Source organism: Oncorhynchus gorbuscha, linkage group LG03 (assembly GCF_021184085.1).
Source record: "Oncorhynchus gorbuscha isolate QuinsamMale2020 ecotype Even-year linkage group LG03, OgorEven_v1.0, whole genome shotgun sequence".
Lineage (NCBI taxonomy): Eukaryota > Metazoa > Chordata > Actinopteri > Salmoniformes > Salmonidae > Oncorhynchus > Oncorhynchus gorbuscha.
Window position 1 is genome coordinate 30,303,780 of NC_060175.1, and position 21,311 is coordinate 30,325,090.

The 21,311-nt window shown below is 41.7% G+C and overlaps 2 protein-coding genes across 2 annotated transcripts; one reads left to right on the forward strand and one right to left on the reverse strand.

Annotated features, from left to right (window-relative positions):
- The first annotated feature begins 3,478 nt into the window (after nt 1-3,478).
- On the forward strand, nt 3,479-11,008 carry LOC124031197 (protein QNR-71-like). Its single transcript, XM_046342157.1, has 12 exons — nt 3,479-3,627; nt 6,236-6,331; nt 6,430-6,576; nt 6,718-6,864; nt 7,114-7,275; nt 7,437-7,742; nt 7,875-8,756; nt 8,860-9,039; nt 9,138-9,240; nt 9,367-9,572; nt 9,691-9,781; nt 10,037-11,008. Exons 1-12 carry the CDS (start codon nt 3,570-3,572, stop codon nt 10,188-10,190), a joined length of 2,532 nt encoding a protein of 843 aa, XP_046198113.1. The 5' UTR covers nt 3,479-3,569; the 3' UTR covers nt 10,191-11,008.
- Nucleotides 11,009-11,414: 406 nt separating this feature from the next.
- Nucleotides 11,415-16,119, reverse strand: LOC124031199 (tubulin alpha chain-like). Its single transcript, XM_046342159.1, has 4 exons — nt 15,988-16,119; nt 13,528-13,750; nt 13,286-13,434; nt 11,415-13,187 (listed from the first exon to the last, which is right to left on the reverse strand). The coding sequence occupies exons 1-4, from the start codon at nt 15,988-15,990 to the stop codon at nt 12,213-12,215; spliced, it is 1,350 nt and encodes a 449-aa protein (XP_046198115.1). The 5' UTR covers nt 15,991-16,119; the 3' UTR covers nt 11,415-12,212.
- Between the last annotated feature and the right edge of the window lie 5,192 nt (nt 16,120-21,311).

Sequence of the window (21,311 nt, forward strand, 5' to 3'; positions counted from 1 at the left end):
TGCTTGTAAACACATTATAGTGTTCATAAACCATATTAATAGATATATCTTTGTATAGATAATGCTGTGTTATTTTTATCTGCTGGAAATTCTGTTATCGAGGTAATTTCCTGAATAGTTGACGTCAGAGTTCAGCATGTGGGAGAAGTAAGAGCTCAGGGATGATAGACGTTAGTAATTATAAATTGGAGGGTCGTTCATATTCATATGTTGATTTTCCCTCAAGACATTTGTAAGTTACTGCTTTCAAGGAAGTAGCTAATGCTATATACTCTTCTGTGAACCTGTCCCCTCTGCCTGTTCTACATCTGGCTGCTGCTTATGTCATCATTCCATTGGAAACTGGTAAATAATGATTGAATTGCCCCCCTCTTGCGCTCACATGTTACATTGTGACAATTGTCTGCACTCTGAGACATGTTGACTCATTATTCCTCTAGACTTTCATTCGCAACCTTGTTCCAATGATCAAACAAAAGGTCTCACGCTTTTTCCTGTTGATTTGATCCTATTTATGTTCAAATTCCAGACACGCCTCAGGTGTTGTTTGCTCATCCCCTTTGCTCTCCCAGAGTGGATCAACCTTTTGTCCCAAGTGTGTGTGTGTGTGTGTGTGTGTGTGTGTGTGTGTGTGTGTGTGTGTGTGTGTGTGTGTGTGTGTGTGTGTGTGTGTGTGTGTGTGTGTGTGTGTGTGTGTGTGTGTGTGTGTGTGTGTGTGTGTGTGTGTGTGTGTGTGTGTGTGTGTGTGAGAGAGTGAGCGAGCGAGCGAGAGATAGTTAACAGTTACGGCCAGCAATGTGTGACCTGCATCCAAAATTCTGGCCTAGATCTAGCACTGAAATTCATGTGCTGAAAATGAACCATTGTAGCCTTCATTTGTGTGTAAATGGTAATACTGTAACTGTACAAAGCCAGGTTAGAGACAGTTTAATGCTTCTTCAGTTGAATGTGTCTTCAGACACATTATTTTACCAAATTGAGAAAAATGTTTCTCTCACATCATAAACACACAGCTAGTTTCATTCTGGTTTGTGTGGGCTTTGTCTAAGCCAGTGTTCTATGGTGGCATCTTTACTGTGTTGTGCAGTGTGGTCGGTCAGGTGCTCTGTGAGAAGAATTTAGTGAGCCATTAGCAATGTTGTTAGCACATGAGGGGTCACATGTAGTGCAGCTTGAACAATCTCACCACCAACGTAAGGCAACTCAAATGGTAAGATCTGTCAGATCTGTCAGCTACATACATATTTCCCATTGAATGCACCTTGTGTAAAAAATAACACGTGGCTTCTATTTTAATCACCCCTTTTCTCTGTAAAATGAGAACTTCCAAGTATCAAGGATTTGAGAATGCAGAGGCCTACTCATACCTGTGTCCATACATAACTGAAGAATTTGTTGATTTGTTTTTTAACCTGATTTGAGTATATATTGAGTTGCATGCATGTTATTTTGTTTTATGGTGTTTTAGTACATTCGGTATTTTTCTTTATTGTATTGGAAGAATTGTACTCACTCAACTTTTAAACCTTTTGAGCAAACTGTAACAAAACAAGGGAGTAGCACGAGGTTCCAGGACAGGATTTGATCCCAGTACCCTAGGGTCCAGAGCCAGACACGTTACCACTGCTCCTAGAAAGCTAGCTCCCTTAGGATAATCGTGCTTATTAATCCCAGGGTCATTACAATACTATGTTTTCCCACACAAACCAAGGTTATGGTATTTTCATTGTGATCCGGTGTTCTCAACGATTGAGACCTTTGTATTTTTACCTCATTAGCTCAATAATGTCTCAGGGTTGTTTGACTGAAATGCTCTGGAATGCAGAAGAAGGACAATGAGCTTGCACAGTAATATAGAGCAAGCACGAGTGTTTCCCAGCGCGTGTGGACTGCTACGAGCGTAGATACTTTGACTTGGTATAAGGCTTAGGGCACTGAAAGGAGGATATGGGGAAAGAGAGGAGTAAAAGGATGCTATTGATTTGCCATCCCCACGCACTCATCTTGTGACCCCCATGCACACAGCTGTATGGTCGGACGTCAGGACAGGGATGCATGACTACAGCTGAGAGAATTCTTCCAGGCCTTCACATAAGGAACAGACATTACATACAGTACAGTAAATTACATTTGTTTAAAATCTCTGTCAGAATATGATAGATGGTGGTCATATTTAAAACGCGATATTGATGAGAAAAGTTATTAACTGAAGCGAAGTTAAATTAAGTGATATTAAAGCATATGGTATAATGGTGGAGGCATGGAATCTGGCGGAAAATTGTCTTCCCAACATGTCTGGGGAAAATCATCAAAGGAACAAGTGTCAACTTTTGCATAGGAATTGCAAGATTAGAACAAACACATTAATGTAAACTTTAAACGGTCAGATAAGTAACGGTCGGATAAGTAACGGTCAGATAAGTAACGGTCGGATAAGTAACATAAGAGTACAGAGGAAAAGTCTGTTGTTCCTTCATGGTCCTTTTTTTGTTCTCTTCTCCTGGTTACATGGCCAGTGGCCCAGCTTTTGACAGTTCCTATTGGGTATAAGGAACACCAATCCACCTCCAACAATTGTATTATGCTTAACAATACCTAACTATGACCTCATATCAAGGACACTACAGAATGAGTTATGTCCTATAAAGAGTACACTCTTTCACTACTCGACAGAAATTTAAAAACATTGGATTGGTGTAGGAATGGGCTAGATAGTTTCAATATACAAGTTATTTCCTTTCAAATCCATGAAGGAGTGTGAACAAGTGTACACTTCGGGAGAAAGGAGAGATTATTGGGACACACACATTCATTCAATTTCCTAAAGAGAGACATTTGACCTTTGCAAACTCCATATGCTAGGACAACATCAGCAAAAAAACAGCCAGCCTGATCAGTGCTCACAGGCTGTAGCAGAAATGGATGTTCCAGCACTCAGGTAACGTGTGCAATAGGCCCCTCAGTTGCTGTGTATCCTGAGACAACACTCCAACACACTCATCATCCTTACTTTGTAAGATATTGCTTTTTTTTCACACCACAACTACTAGGCCACTAATTCCAGAAGGTTCCCACTATCTGATGAAAATGGGAAACCTAACGTTCTGTACTTGTTAGAGAAAATAATTTTTCCAAAATCTGATCATTTCTTCAATTCTTCACAATAAATGAAAGTACGTCGTCAGTGGGAACATGACATTACTGATGATTTTTTTAAATGCATTCTGGCATGTGGAAATATGTTTTCTGAATGGATGGTATCACTAAATTAAGGTTAATCCCTATAGCTACTGTAACTATCCAGTTAAACATGTGAAAACATAATAGCATTGCTAACAAAGTGTGTGTCTGTCTGTTCACGCAGTTGATAAGAGTGGGAGGGGCTGGTTTGTAGACTTCCTATGATGTCAGAGGTGAGAGGCAAGTTTATGGTAATTTATGGTCCAAGACTCTTTTATAGGGAATCGGACATCCTACCACAAATCTCTCCGGGTGGTGTGTTGTTGGGTTTTTAAGACTAGGACGAGGGTTAGGAACTGGGCAAAGAAGGACACACACAACCACGTACAATGAAGACTGTACTGATAGTACTAGTATTGGCTCTCTTGTCAGCAGCTTTAGGAGCAAGTGAGTATATGGATTATTTTCTGCATGAAAATATCTACTTGCTAAAACACAGGTTTCTCCATCCCATCTTTCTTGAATTAAGTGCAGTGTTGGAGGAGAGATGGGGCTGATGGTGCTGAGATTGAAATAATGGAAGAGATTATCATTGAGCCTTGCTAAGTACTCACTGAGTAATTAGAAATAATTTAGAATGTCCACAGCTTTCCAGCTGTGTGTGAAATGACATTTGTGCTAACAATCCCCTTTAGTAGCGACATGTTTGTGTTGTTTTATATTTCCCCAAATATAACCTAATTGCATTTTTTGTATTCCATAAACTCGTACATTTGACTAATCAATACATACAATATAACTTGTCTGATGATCCGTCAATCTTCATGTTATTAATAAGAAACAATAATTAATTGTATAGTTGTTTATACACTAATGGAACTTGGACAAGCTCAACTAACGTAATTATTCAGTAATAGTGAATAACAGTGGTCTCTCTCATATCGTTCAGTTGTGTAATATCTTCAACTTAGTTTGAATGGTTTCTTTTATTCTCAGGGTCTGTGTAGAAACCTGAGCTCTAAAGCCGGAATTTTGGAACACTGTAGGATTAATAATAATCTATACATTACTCCTCTATACACTGCATATATACTCAAATATCTGCATATAGTAAAGCGTTTCAATACCTGGTGAATATACAGGACTACCAGTGTCTGAAATTACAACATTTTCAAAGAGTATACCAGTACAATCTTCTACGTAATAACATCATTTGTTCAAAGAATTTCATAATGAAGATCCTGAGTAAATGCACACTAAGTTTTGACATGAGCTCATCATACAGTTCATTTTGGTATCACATATTACCAACAATTTGGTAAAACATTTGGTAAGTAATAATCATTAATCTCACCCCAGCAAGATTTCAAACACAATGTTATATACAGTAAAATAGCATGTCCAAAAACTAATGACATAGTGTGACACAGATTACATGCTCGTAGTCAAGGATAGCGCAATCACATGCCAAGTTGTCTGCACTCCAAGCCCTAAAACTCTAATGTGTATCCTGGAGTAAGGGGAACACTTTATCTCAGCTCTCAACAATAAAATAGATTAACTATATTTTCCCCAGAGGGAACATCAGTACTAATGTTCGAATTTCACTATCAATCATGCAGTTCAGAGTGTATTATTTTTATCTAAGTTTATCTAGCAATCTACCAATGTGTTGCATCTGATGGATATCAAACCAAATCACAAACTGTAATTAACTTGGTAGGAGATATTGGTGTTTTCATCAGAAATCAGTTTGAAGTGTGACGATCTGATTAATGACTGCACACGATAATGGTATTATGGCTCGTCATTATGAATTAGAGCTTTAGGAATTTGCATTCCTGAGGTTGTTAAAGCTGAGTGTGACTGTACAGTATCATATGGGGAATACAAGGGGCTCACAATAACGGAAGATAATGTAGGTGTTGAGGTTTCCTAAATTCTTAACAAACTTGTGCACACACACACACACACACACACACACACACACACACACACACACACACACACACACACACACACACACACACACACACACACACACACACACACACACACACACACACACACACACACACACACACACACACACACACACACACACACAGGAACAACAGTAGGAGAATAAGGCCACACTGATGTCTGAGCTCCACAGAGGCTCCCCCCTCATTTCAGCAGTTGGGATTACTGCTGCCTGCGCTCAGCTGACAGTCACATGAAAGGGATTGAGGGGGATTGCAGGGTCCATGTGACTCACACCACCTGGAACCCCCACCTCTCTCCCTCCTCCCCCTTCCACAACCATCAAAGAAATACCTGAACTACTCGCCAACACTAACTACATGTCAAACTATTATTTTTGTCCTTCTTTCAGTAAAATGTTGGTAAATGTCTTTGTACACACCCCATCATACGCCCATATCCCAAACTGCAGTGTTATGATAATAACTTTTCCTCGACCCAGGGTTAGGCAACAGGGCAGAGAACACTTCCCCGTATAATCATGTGGTCATAAAATAGAATAGCCACGTCTGTATTTTAGTAAGGAAGGGTCAGATACTGTAGATTTGGAGATAAATAGATTTTAGAACAGTAGAAATTGTCAACATTTTCAATAAGCATTTGAGTCGGTCTGAGTAGTAGATCTTCGCATGACATTCACCAAAAGACATTATAAAAATAAATGCTATTTAATTGGCCTGGTAGGTAATGAGTTCTGGGTGCCAGGATCCTGATCCTGACCAATGTCTAGACAAAGTCCTAATAAAAGAGCATTTTCAACCTCAGATTTACGTCTAGAGTTAGTAGTGCAGTGGTCAACTGGTCTTACAAAAAGATTTTCCGTTAGCGTTTTGCTGATTCCTATTGGCAATACCTCACTATACCTACTGGAGATGCTAAATAACAGATAAAACCTCAATAATATGATTCATGTGAATGGATAACATCTCATGTAGTAGTAGAAGTTGACTATATCAAAGTCTGATCAACAAAAACGATTAGGAGAACGAGAGGAAAATCACCCTAAAACTAAAAACCCTTTTCTTTTTTTCAGAGCCTAAAACCCGCTTTACACGCTACCGCTCATGGAACTCAGGAATATATCCCGTGTGGAAAGATGGGGACTCCCGATACAGAGACTGTTGGACTGGTGGGTTCTCACTTTATTGCACTTTTTTATAGATCAATCACTTAATATAGAAACATTAACCAATTTCTATTGATGTATTTATCACGTTCTGTCACCAGGTGGAGAAGTTACATTCGATGTGAAAAATGATGCACCCACCCTGACTGGCGCAAAGGCAACCTTTAACATCGACCTTCGCTTCCCATCAAACCAGACAGTGCTTCCTGATGGACAGGTGGTGTGGGCGCGTAACTGCACTGTCAATGGTGAGCTCTTCTTCCAAATTCAACCACTATAACATACCCCACTGACCCCACAGTTTTGTTGTTGGTCCAATAGGCCTACAGTCTTTTTCTGGTGTCCCTAACCTTTTATGTTGAACTGGGTGTGGTGTTCCTCTGCTACAGGAACACAGTACCGTCAAGGCCAGGCTGTGTATCCCGACCAGGTCTCTGGTCCTTCAGGAGAGTACAGCGGAGTCTTCCCTGATGGCACCCCCTTCACTGGGACCGCAGACAGGAAACCACACTATGTGTTTGTGTGGAAGACATGGGGTAAGGACAGCTCTTTCATTTACAGACATTCATGTGAGAAAATGCTAACACAATAACACAATGATTTCTGGTATTTACAGAGCTGTGCACAGTGTGCACTGTGAAATCAGTCCTTTCATAAGAGGGTTGAAAGGACTAATGAAGCAGCTAATGTTCTTGGGAGTTTTGTCAACACAAGATTTGATCATCAGGCCGTTCATTTTTATAAGCGCTGCTGGTTTTTCTAACTACTGCTGCTTTGTATCCCAGGACGTTACTGGCAGGTGGCGGATGGGTCCTCATCATCTCTCACCATCGGCACAGACAATGTGCCCCTAGGCTCTTACAACATGGAAGTAGTCATCTACCACTGCCGTGGCAAGGACAAGTTCATCCCTCTGGGCTACGCCTCCACAACCTTCTCCATCACAGGTGGGCAGCTGGAACCACAAAATCTTATTTAAACCAAAATTCAACCAACCCTAATTTGACTTCAATTGATCATTTGAAATAATTTGAATTGACTCTCACAAACCTTCACAGCATTGATGACACAACATGACATCTTTTGCCTTTGCTTTGTGCCTCCCCAGACCAGATCCCCTTCGCAGTGTCACTAACTCAAATTAACGATGTGAACGAGGCTGACCAGAGCTTCATCCAGAATCGGGCCATTGCCTTTAGCATCAGCCTCCACGACCCCAGCCAGTACCTCAGCGCCTCAGACGTCACCTTTAACTGGGACTTTGGTGACAACAGTGGCACCCTCATCTCCAGGGAGCACCAGGTCACACATACATACCTCAACACCGGCACATACAGGCCTCAGGTGGTCCTGATGGCAAGCATCCCCAACGGCTGTGACACACCTGCAGACCCCACCGCTGCCAGCCCCACTGGTGAGAGACATCGATTTTCTATTTTACAGCGAATCCATTTATTGGGTCCAATTTTCCCTTTACAAAAGTCAATGCTTATTCAGTATATATAACAGTCATAACTGTTGCCTTTCTTCTTGTGTTTTCAACCAGTGATGCCTATGGATCCCTCCGGTGCTCCTGCCGTTGTTATGGTGGTCTCTACCCTAAGGGCAGCTCCAGCTGACATCGCCCTGGATGTGCCTGCCTCTGAAGTTGCCCCAGCTGAGGCTGCCGACACAGCTGCAACTGACGCTGATGCCACAGACACAGATGCAGCTGCAGCCGAAAACCCAGCCATAGCTGAAAGCACAGACTCAGTGGCAGCCGAAACTGCAGTCGAAGCCGGTGCCACAGCTGAAGCAGCACCCACAGCTGACGACGCAGGCGCAGAGGGAGTCGAGGTGATTGCCTCAGCAGCAGATGATCCAGCCGTAATCCCAGCAACAGAGGACCCTGCCTCTGTCCCTGCAGTAGAAGCCGATGCCACAGCAGAAGACACGGCTGCTGCAGCCATTGAGGTCCCTGCCCCTGTGCCAGCTGTGGAGGGAGCCACAGCTGCCTCCGTCACCCCAGCAACTGAAGAGGCAGCTGCTGTTGATGCTGATGCAGCAGCCGAAACAGCAGTGGTAGATGCGACGGCTGCAGATGTGCCCACCATCAACGCTGCTGCTTCAGTTGCTCCAGTTGCAGAGGGAGAAGAGGCCACAGTGGACCTGATGGCCACAGTCCTCCCAGAGGTCCCAGCTGTAGCCACCGTTACACCCGTGGAGGAGGCAACCGTAGTTGCCGATGCTGAGGTGGTGGCTGAGGTTGCGGCTGCAACAGAGGTAGCCCAGGTCGAGACGGTGGCCCCTGCTGCTAACGTCATTGTTCTTGCCGCCACGGAGGCTGTGGTGGAGGTGGTGCCAGCTGAACTTGCTCTTGAGGCCGAGGCAGAGCTAGAAGCAGAGGTCGTAGAGACAGTGAATGAGGTTGCAGCTGATGCCACTGCAGGTAATCAGTTACTTAGTTACTTAGTCATTCTGTATACAAACAAAAACATGATTTTATCCATTTCATAATATTATTAACTTACTGTATTTTTGTTCCTCTTCAGCACCAGCAGCAGTGACTGCTCCAGTGGAGAGTGAGGTAGCAGCAGAGACTGAGATAGAGGCAGGCACAGAGACACAGGTGGCTCTTGTTGTGGCTAAAAGACAGGCTCCTGAACTTACAGCGGCTGACAACTGTATGATATACCGCTACGGCTCCTTCTCGACCACTGTGGACGTTGTCCGTAAGTCCACATATGTCCAGATACTGTAGTCACAATTGAGATGTAAAATGCAAGTGATGGTTGCTAATAATGATCTCTCAATCAATCTCATTTCTCAGAGGGTATTGAGAGTGTGGAGATCACCCAGGTGGCCAACGTGGTGTCTCTGGCCACTGAGGTGGTGCAGAATGCTGTGGACCTGACCATCACCTGCCAGGGGAGGTGAGTAGCCAACTAGCAGTGGAAACAGTACCCAAGGGACCGTGCACATTCCTATTGAAATGAGTATTTTGAACATTGCCATCACCTGCACTTTATATCTCCACCTTCTCTTTACATATTACATAGCCTGCCCAATGAAGTGTGCACCATCATCTCAGACGAAGACTGCATCACGCCTGTGGAGACCATCTGTAGCAACGTGACACCCTCCCCAGATTGTCAGATGATCCTTCGCCAGTTCTTCAACGACTCTGGAGTGTTCTGCATCAACGTGTCCCTGACCAATGATGTTAGTCTGGCTGTGGCCAGTGCTAAAGTTAGTGTGACTGTGGGTGAGTGAAATTAACGAACATGTACATAAAACTTCATGAACTGTCAAAACCTTTCCATTTGACATTTCACTGATCGTGGAGTGTACCATACCTTCCTCGAAATGTGTTGTGGTTGCAGGCTCCAACTCCTCCCCAGCAGGCACTGTGGCCGCGGTTCTGGGTGTCATGGTCCTTGTCTGTGTTGCTGGTGCCATTGCTTTGACCTACAAGTGAGTGAAAGACAGTTCTAACCACCGTAAAAGTCAACAAAGTCACACACTTCCTGGTTTCTCCAAATTGATAATTGATTTTTGTTCCACAAAAACTAGTGGTCCACTGAAGATAATTCCACATTATATCCCATGCCATTTCTATCTAAATAAATTATTCATTTTGAAATATTATGTGCGGTTTTATACAATATAATGCACATCTTATTTTTTAACTGTAGCATGAATGCCAGCTAACTTGTGTTTTTCAACCAGGCGGTTTAACCAATACCGTCCACTGAGGGAGGACTCAACTGGCGGCAGCATGGGAAGCTCTGGAAACACGTCTGTGCCGATGCTGCTGTGGAACCTTCTGAGCCGACAGTCACCAGGAGAAAGAAGCCCACTGCTTCAGGGAAGGATGGTGTGAAAACTCATAACCATCTGCACTGATAAAGCACACACTCATGCATGTTAACACTTAAATATCACTCAGACTCACATATCCACTCAGTAACTCTGAAATACGCATATACATGTTAACTCATTGCAGACTCAGACACACAGAGCCACCCTAATGCAGAGACAAAATGCAACAAGAACACTGAAAGCAACTTTAATAAAAAAACTATAATGTATTAGAAATGTATACATTTTCAACACAGAACAAAAAAGAAACCCCAAAAGCCAAAATAATGTGTTTGTTTCTGCCGTTGCATCACTTGTGACAAAATATTATATTTATTTTGACCCACATACTTTTTTATTTAAGAAATGAAAAACTGATGAACGTTTACAAAAATGTAGCAATTTATGCTATGCTTTTTCTGTTATTACTCACTCTTCCTTAGAATGTAATCATAATGACTGCCTCTTGTAACCTTCCAACACATTCATTTTCTTTGTTAACTGGTCTAATTTGAATTGCCAAAAAAATCACAGCACTGTGATATAACATATATAATGTCACCCCAAAAATAAGCATAAAAATGTAAATTATGTAAGAATCTTCCACTACCGGTATACCTTCATATTTTCCTAGTCCTATCTAAGCTTGCATTCTTGCTTTTGTCCTCCATGCCCTTACTAAACTAGCACTGATTTTCCTGTCCAAAGATCAAGAAATATAAGCGCGTTGAGTGGTTTATTATTGATGTGAGTCTTGATGTCTATTCAGAATTGAACTGTTTTGGGTGTTATCGTTACATTGCCACCAATAAAGAGGAGGAACCCATTCCTGAAGCAGAACAGAGGTTTGGCCACAGGGTGGCATAGTAAAAGTACTGTAGCATTGAAAGGAATTGAGCATTGAAAGTCTAAGGAAAATAGAGGTATTGTAGGAAAGTCCATGCAAATTATAGAGCTCTAATTGTCACCACAATCAATACTAAAGCTGTCTCTTCTTATTGTAAACCAGTTAATGTCAGAAGTAAGATATGATTAAATCTAAAGAACAAGCTATTGCTTTTACGTTATGTATTTCAGATAAAAAATGATATTTAAGTCATTTAGCAGACGCTCTTATCCAGAGCGACTTACAAATTGGTGCATTCACCTTATGACATCCAGTGGACATAAAAGGAACCATGGGAGAAAGAGCGTGCAAATGACTTAAATGTAAATGTAAATAAATAAAAAGAAAGGCACAACTCTATTCCATTAAAAAAATTCATTTAATTTACTTTTGATTCTGTTGACATTGCTCAACATTTCTGTTGACATTTTCTGTAGAACGATGTAACAATATGTATGTACATGGTTATTACACTGCAATAATAATAGTTATTATTTATTCTTGGGAAATACTGTGATAAGTCCTGGTGAGTAGCTGATGAAGATCCATTGAATTTAGTTGAAAATGTTTTTAAAATGTAAGTAATTTATTATATATCAAAGTCAGAAGAGGACAGAAAGTTGCAGTGTAAAACTGTAAAAAGTAAAACCATTGCAACACCATAACATTCCCTGAACACAACTACAGCATATTTCCTTAACCATTTTCGGGGCCAACGAACATCATGGCATTTACATTTTAGTCATTTAGCAGACCCTTTTTTCTAAAACAATTAGGTTTAAGTGCCTTGCTCAAGGGCTCATTGATACATTTTCTTCCACCTGGTTGCTCTTAATCGCTAGGCTACCTGCCGCCCTATCTATGATGTGTGACAGTGCTTGCTAGCAATTTCCAACACTAATAAGGAAAGTTGAGCCATATTAACTTGTAACCAGTGATAAGCTTGCTTGTGATTTGACTAGGGCGGCAGAGTAGCCTAGTGGTTAGTAACCGAAAGGTTGCAAGTTCGAATCCCTGACAAGGTACAAATCTGTCGTTCTGCACCTGAACAAGGCAGTTAACTCACTGTTCCTAGGCCATCATTGAAAATAAGAATTTGTTCTTAACTGACTTGCCTAGTTAAATAAAGGTAAAATAAAAAGGGTGAATCAATTCACTTTAATACTCCTCTCCCTCCTCCTCTCCCTCAATGGAATCGACACCCACCTCTTCATAATCTTTCTCCAGGGCAGCCATGTCCTCCCTGGCCTCAGAGAACTCTCCCTCCTCCATACCCTCACCTACGTACCAGTGCACAAAAGCACGCTTGGCATACATCAGGTCAAACTTGTGGTCAAGACGGGCCCAGGCCTCTGCCACTGCAGTGGTGTTGCTAAGCATGCACACTGCCCACTGGACCTTGGCCAGATCTCCACCAGGTACCACAATTGGTGGCTGGTAGTTGATACCAACCTTGAAACCAGTTGGGCACCAGTCTACAAACTGAATGGAGCGTTTTGTTTTGATGGTGGCAATGGCAGCATTTACATCTTTGGGCACAACGTCGCCACGGTACAGCAGACAGCAGGCCATGTACTTGCCGTGACGTGGGTCACATTTCACCATCTGATTTGCTGGCTCAAAGCAAGCATTTGTGATCTCAGACACTGAGAGCTGCTCATGGTAAGCCTTCTCTGCCGAGATCACTGGGGCATAGGTGGCCAGAGGGAAGTGGATACGGGGATAGGGCACCAAGTTGGTCTGGAACTCTGTCAGATCAACATTGAGGGCACCATCGAATCGGAGGGATGCAGTGATGGAGGACACAATCTGACTGATCAACCTGTTAAGATTAGTGTAGGACGGACACTCGATATCAAGGTTCCTGCGGCAGATGTCATAGATGGCCTCATTGTCTACCATGAAAGCACAATCAGAGTGCTCCAGGGTGGTGTGGGTGGTCAGGATGGCGTTGTAGGGCTCAACAACGGCTGTGGACACCTGGGGAGCTGGGTAGATGGAGAACTCAAGTTTGGACTTCTTGCCATAGTCAACAGACAAGCGCTCCATCAACAGGGAGGTGAAACCAGAACCGGTGCCACCTCCGAAGCTGTGGAAGACCAGGAAGCCCTGGAGGCCAGTGCACTGGTCAGCCTGGAGAGAGAGGGAGGAGAGATGTTTCAGGTCATTATAGTTGGATAAAGATATAGAATGTACAGAGATGCAGAGTGTATGTTAATAAGAGTTGTCACCAGTTTGCGGGTCCTGTCCAGAACAAAGTCAATAATCTCTTTGCCGATGGTGTAATGCCCACGGGCGTAGTTGTTGGCTGCATCCTCCTTCCCAGTGATCAGCTGCTCAGGGTGGAAGAGCTGGCGGTATGTTCCTGTGCGCACCTCATCTGGAGAAATAAATACTTGTTAGCTTTTCCCAAGACTAAGGAGATAGACCAATGTTAACAGAATGTCATTGTTTCAAGACAAAGTGATCTTACCGATGACAGTGGGCTCCAGATCTACAAACACAGCCCTGGGGACGTGCTTTCCAGCTCCAGTCTCACTGAAGAAGGTGTTGAAGGAGTCGTCTCCTCCTCCAATGGTCTTGTCACTGGGCATTTGACCGTCCGGCTGGATCCCGTGCTCCAGACAGTAGAGCTCCCAGCAGGCATTGCCAATCTGGACGCCAGCCTGACCCACGTGGATGGAGATACACTCACGCTCGAGAAAGAGGAGAGAGAGAGCAATTTATTGCATCCCACTGCACACAATCAAGGTAAATGTTAATGATGTCACCAAAGCGTTCTCATGTGTATTAATAGCATCAAAATAGTATCCACTCTCCTTAATGTCTAATCCAATGCAAATTAGATTCTTGCACTCTTTTCATTTAGTATATTACTCATTTATTAGGATCCCCATGAGCTTTTGCTAAAGCGGCAGCTACTCTTCCTGAAGGGTGAACTGAAATTCAGTAAGGTTGCATTTTCACGCACTGCAGCTATTCCACACAATCATTCCCACTGTTCTGAGAGCATAAATGGCATTGAGAAAGTGGGAAAAATGGGAATTGTGCCATTTTAAGGTACTGCCCCGAGATTGAAGTCTGCAGCAGAGAGAGGATCAAAAGCTGCAGCATGGGCTGAACCATGATGAATCACGCAACCATCCCCCCCTCCTCCCTCACACTCCTCCCCTTCCCCCTTCCCTTCCTCCCTCCAACCTCCCTCCCTTCCCCCTTCCCTTCCTCCCTCCTACTGTTCCCAAGGGATTTTCTTGCAGATGTCCGTTGCTAAGCAACTGGGAACTAGCAGGAAACCGTTTGTGGTTTTGCAAAGGAGGGGTTGGTTTGTGCACTTTCCATAAAAAAATTATGATTTAGATTTGTCTATAATGTGCATACACCTAGGGACACTCAACAGCTATGGCGCTCTATAATATCTATAGGTCATTGTACAGAACTACCTGCAGATATTTTCACCAATCCGAAGGCTATTTGATTTTTCTGTTGGGCAAATCACTCACATCTCATGTTGCAAAATGGAATACACTACAGATTCTACAGTGCATAGATTTAACAGTAATGCCATTATAGAACTAGTAGCCTTTTATGTGCAGCGAGTACACTTCAACCGGCGACTGTTATATCAAATTTGCTTCTCTCTGGTTGGAAAGAAGCTGCCTGGAGAGCTAATCTAAACATGAACATGGAAAGACCAGGGTGCAGCGGGCTACAATGGCCTATACACAAATCCATGTGAAAAAGACCACCTCAGAGAAAGATCTTAACCCTTAGCCCTCCCCCTGTCAGGTGTCATTCTGGAGACCATATGCACCAGCAGAAAAAGCTCCCCACCAGCCCCCATTGATTAACTAATAAGGTTCACCTAAGTCTGTTATTTTCCTATATAGGCTACTTCCCTCCGAAAATAAAGAGTTAGATCATTTTAAATGGCCATTGGAACGTCAATATTGATTAAACTGTTCCACAGTAAGTAGTAGTTTGGTAACGTTGGTTTGTTTCTAGAACTGTTCGGTACATTTGATCAATGTGATCCCTTTTCTGCCTATTTCATTCACCTTACCTTGTATCGCTTTAAGGCTAAAGTATGCGCACCATTGGAAATTTGAGGGAGGCCAACAGAATGTGTAAACATCCACCGGTGCCTTCTAGTCAAAATCAAATTAACGCATCAAATTTACATAGAGTAGTTTATAGCACACCGCATATTATAGACTATAACCTAACATTGATGGCTATAGTACTAGATATTAAACTACCGGAATGTGTCAAAATGCTAACTATCAGAATAAATGTCTTCTCAACGTAATAGTCTCCATTTCAAGGTGGGCGCGCCTCACACGATCATGAAAATGCACACTATCAAGGCGGCAGAGGTTTGGTTGATGAGATCTGGAAAGTTCTTCTATCCCCGGTTCGTTATCGCATTAAAAAAAATATTTGGTAGTCAAACTTGAACTTAGTAGTATTTTATAATAGCAAATTATATTCGAATGACAATTAAGGCTAAGATAATTCGTCTGTATCGTCCTCGGTCCGTAGCCCGCCAAAGGTAACGGGAATCAACTCACGTCAATCACCCGAGCTTTCCTTTTCGCAAAGCACAAAGTAACGAATGTTTCAATTGAATCGACATGAGCATCTTCACTATATGAATTTGTAGTAAACATACAATTGAAAGTAAGGTTCTATAGGCAATAGTGTGTTTCTTCGACAGTTTGAAGCATATCCTATCATATTATGGTGGTCAAATACATCAGTGACCACTTATTTCAGCCACAATATGAATGTAGCCATACACTCTATGAAACAAAATGTTAGGCAATGTAACGAGATTGATGGAGTGGATGAGTAGCTAGCACCACCATGAGTAAAATGAGAGATGAACACACAACATAAATAAACAGACAACTTTCTAAATGTAAACTGTACTCACCATTTTTTACTGACAGATATGAGTTGTAGAGAAATATATATTTTTTTAAAAGTTTAAATAATGTTCTATTCGGTTGAGAGAGATGTTACTTTATCCGACAGTTAAGAGTCGATGTAGTAACTGATCTTAAACACTGTGGCGCGCTAGTATTTGTAGAATCGCAAGGGGGCTGAGCCAGCAACATTAATAAATTAGGAAGAGGAGAGGATCTCGACAGCGTGCCTAGGCATGAGGCCTATGGTGAGAGAGATGTAAGCAGCAGGCAGCCTTGTGAAAACAGTGCATTGTTCCTGTTTGTTGTTTTCACAAGATTTTGCCACATCATTTATTGCAGTGAAAGGAGTACCATTTGGAGTATGGTCAGCATATACAGTACCTTCAGAAACTATTCACCAGTTTTTACTTTTTCCACAGGTTGTTGTGTTACAGCCTTCATTTAAAATGGATTAAATTGAGATTTGTTGGTCACTGGCCAACACACAATACCACACAATACCACATAATGTCAAAGTGGAATTATGTTTTTTACATTTTTACAAATTAATTTAAAAAATGTAAGCTAAAATGTCTTGAGTCAATAAGTATCCATCCCCTTTGTAATGACATGTCTAAATAAGTTGCATGGACTCACTCCCTCATCTCTATACAATTATCTGTAAGGTCCCTGAGTCGAGCAGTGAATTTCAAACACAGATTCAACCACAAAGACCAGGGAGGTTTTTCAATGCCTTACAAATCAAAATCAAATCAAATCAAATGTATTTATATAGCCCTTCGTACATCAGCTGATATCTCAAAGTGCTGTACAGAAACCCAGCCTAAAACCCCAAACAGCAAGCAATGCAGGTGTAGAAGCACAAAGAAGGGCACCTATTGGTAGATGGGTAAAAATACATTTAATATCCCTTTGAGTATGGTGAAGTTATTAATTACACTTTGGTTGGTGTATCAATACACCCAGTCACTACAAAGATACAGGCATCCTTCCTAACTCAGTTGCCAGAGTGGAAGGAGGCCAATGGTGACTTTAAAACAGTTACAGAGTTTAACAGCTGTCAAAGAAGAAAATGGATATATGATCAACAACATTGTAGTTACTCCTCAAGACTAACCCAATTGACAGAGTAAAAATAAGTAAGCCTGTACAGAATAAAAATATTCCAAAACATGCATCCTGTTTGCAACAAGGCACTAAAGCAGCACTGCAAAAAATGTGGCAGTGCAATTCACTTTTTGTGCTGAATACAAAGTGTTATGTTTGGGGCAAATCCAATACAGGACATTACTGAGTACCACTCTCCATATTTTAAAGCATAGTGGTGGCTGCATCATGTTATGGGTATGCTTGTAATTGTTAAGGACTGGAGAGTTTTGGGGGGGGTAAAACATAAATGGAATAGAGCTAAGCACGTAAAATCCTAGAGGAAAACCTGGTTCAGTGTGCTTTCCAACAGACACTGGGTTACAAATTTACCTTTCAGCAGGACAATAACCTAAAACACAAGGCCAAATATACACTAGAGTTGCTTACGAAGAAGAGAGTGAAGGTTCCTGAGTGGCCAAGTTACAGTTTTGACTTAAATCTACTTGAAAATCTATGGCAATACCAGAAAATGGTTGTCTAGCAATGATCAACAATCAATTTGTCAAGATCTTTGAGGAGCTTAATGGGCAAATGTTGAACAATCAAAGTACCCAGAAAAACTCACAGCTGTAATCGCTACCAAAGGTGCTTCTACAAAGTATTGACTCAGGTGTGTGAACAAATGTATTGAAAATGTATTTCATTTTCAATTACATTTGCAAAAAAATGATAAAAACATGTTTTCACTTTGTCACTACTGGGTATAGTTTGTAGATGGGTGAGGGGAATACAGCAATTACATCTATTTTGAATTCAGGTTGTAACCTAATGCTGAAAGAAAGAAATCATATTTCTCCACTCCTGTTCCCAATACAAAATAAACATTTGTGGTATAATTTTACTGCAAGAAATGCATAATACTGCAGGATTTATTATTATATAGTTATTATATTATGCTACACGTGAGAGGTTCTAGGCCTACTGTCAGTGTCCAGATTTCAGTTAATATTCCATTTAACCCATATGAACTTAAAGTAGGAATATTCTGTTTATTCATGGATACAGGGATACTCTTAAGCGGGATATCAAAGATGCATGTACTGTAAACAGCTTATCTCAAATAAGATTTTAAGCGAGATATGAGCTGCTATCCTGAATACTGTGTGTATGTAAACGTGGTCATTGACTAGGGTCTGGTTTCAATGATGGACTCTTTTGGCATAGAGGAACTACATAACTGCCTATGTCGATAAGGGGAAATGTTTTATTCCGGGTACTCTCCCACCAAATCACGAGGCAGACATGTCAGAACCAAAGTTGCTGGCAAAACCCTTGCAGTAGATTTAATTAAGTTAGTTGGAAGCTACTTGCAAAATACCCTCATTAAAAATAAGCTTTATGGTCTCCATCTTCCTAGATACTATTTTGTATTTTATTCAAGCAAATAAAGTAATGATGTAGGCAGTGATGCAGTTCTTCTATGCCAAAAGAGTCCATCATTGAAACCAGAGACTAGTCACTGTTGCCTGGGATCGGATTTTCGAGACTAGCCTTTAAGCATCTTGCTACAGAGTTAAGTAGGCTACATGGGTAAATGTAAATAACCAAGGGAAACCCAGCTTTTCTGGATCCCTGCTAAGCCATTGGAGAGCACCACATTCAACATTCAGGTTCTACTAACATATGTTACCAATTGCCCATTGTCTGCCACATACCCTGCAGAGCCTCACACAAAGCCATGCATAAACATCACTAGCCCACATTCACCATTATCACTCAGTTTGGTTTTTATATTGCCATGTGGATTGACTTCTGTCATATTTAGTGCCACCACAAATGCGGAGTTTCTCCTTGTTCAGCATTCATACACATACTAGGGCGGCACACAATTGGCCCAGTGTGGTCCGTGTTAGAGTTGTCACGGCCGTCGAATGACGTAGACCAAAGCGCAGCATGGTGAGCGTACATATTCCTTTTTATTAGGATGATGATGCCACCAAAAACAATAAACAATACAAAAACAACTGTGAAGCATAAGGGCTATGTGCCACAAACAAAGTTAACTACCCACAAAGACAGGTGGGGAAAAAGTGCTGTCTAAGTATGGTTCCCAATCAGAGACAACGACAGACAGCTGTCCCTGATTGAGAACCATACCGGCCAAAACAAGGAAATACAAAACATAGAAAATACAACATAGAATGCCCACCCCACATCACACCCTGACTTAACCAAATAGAGAAATAAAACGGCTCTCTAAGGTCAGGACGTGACAAGACTTTGGCCGGGGTAGGCCGTCATTGTAAATAAGATTTTTTTCTTAACTGGCTTGCCTAGTTTAATAAAGGTTTTAAAAAACTGTTCCTGTCATATTCTCCCATAGATTATCATCAAAGCCTTGTGGTGGCAATATATTAATTTTATAGGTCTCCTCATGTTTCAGGAGTAAAATATATATATATATTTTTTTCCCTCATAACAGCATACTTCCTGACGATAAATAAGATTGGCATGCACCTGCTAACATACACTAAGAGCAGTTAGGCTATTTATTTGGTCATGCTCGACATCTTGATATTTTTTTACAGGGTTTCATCTATGTTTTGGACAATCCTAAAGGGGAGGAAAGTGTAAGTGCTCCATCTGTCTGTAATTGCTGAGTTGGGATGGCATGCAAGTCAGGCAGATGGGCAGGGAGGGGCAGTCTGATGCAGCTGTCTCTTTCAAACACAGCCCCCATCTCCTCCTTAATCCCTTTGCCCTCAGATCAATATTGTTGAAATGATGTGTGTGTGTGTGTCAATGGGAATTACGGACACAGGGAGAGGAAAAGAAGTGACAAACAGCTGGGACAGGGAGAGGAGAAGGAAGACAGCTGAGGGGCCATGTGTTTGCTGGTAACTGAACACAGTGACACATCACCGGTCACTAGATCCACTGCAGAGGAGTGACGTCACTGCTGCAAAACCTTGAACAAAGAGGGGCGGAGGCTGGCTGCCTGGCAGACTGGGGGGAAGCGGGGGTTAGAAGGAGGAGGTTGGTGCAGCCAAATCCATACTCTATTGTAATAGATGTAATGAACTCTGGCACTTCCAAATGTTCGGCCCTTAACATTTCTGTCAAGCATCTACACAACTTCTCATCTTTTCCATTTTTATTTTTATTTCGATATAATTTTATTTTGTGACACTTTTTGCATTTTAAATATGCATATGTGAAATTGTCATAAATGGAAAAATAGGTATTTTGTGAGATTTTATACTGGTTTGCATCCTCTCCATCGCAATGAATTGACTGTGTTTGAATGACATCCAATTTAAACTCTCAAAATAAAGAAAGTCGCACACTCCATGTATAAACTCCCAGCAATTGAATGGCTATTTATGAACGTTTGGGCATCACTGTGCCTTCCTCAGGGTCTGGGTGATGCCCAAACGTTGGTAAATACCCATTCAATTGCTGGGAGTTTATACATGGAGTGTGCGACTTTCTTTATTTTGATAGTTTATAGTTTATTTGACGTTAGTCAGCACTTCCACCAAACTATTATTTTGGGTGCAGGCCAGCTCATGTTTTTTGAATTACATCTAACGACAGAGGCAATATATAGGTCTAATATAGTGCTAGATAGCCTACTCAGCATTTTAGCACAGGGCTGTATTGTTGGCACAGAATTTAGTTCATCACCCAAAGCTCAAGGAGATGTGGGACTAAATACTTCATTGACTTACAAAATAGAGTGCATGTGGCGCATGCAGTCTGTGTGTTTTGAAGGGGTAGATTTGATCATTCAGCACCAGTTTTTTACATGTTATTTATCTCACATAGGCCTATGCCCAGTGTCATGCAACATATGGCCCTCTATGAAAGGTGTGTCCATTGCTGCTATTTGGACATCAGTAATGGCTTGTGAGACTACAGCACATAATGCTAACCCTGAATTCTTTCCTCGACACTAAAACAATCATATTCACATAATTAAATAATTGGTCAATACCAATTCACTTTATCTCACTCTCATTGAGTTATATTTGATCTACAGTGTGTATTACATAGGCCTGTTTCATTTCGGCTTCCAAATTATAGTAATATAATAATACAACTAAAAACAAGGTAATTATCTGCGAACATGCTTTGTATTTTGTCCGCGATTCTGGAGTGGACTGTGCCTGTGTGTCGCTGCCTGACTCATTTAATGAGAAAGCACCCCCCTTCTCCTCCCGCAATGGCCCGCGCCCTT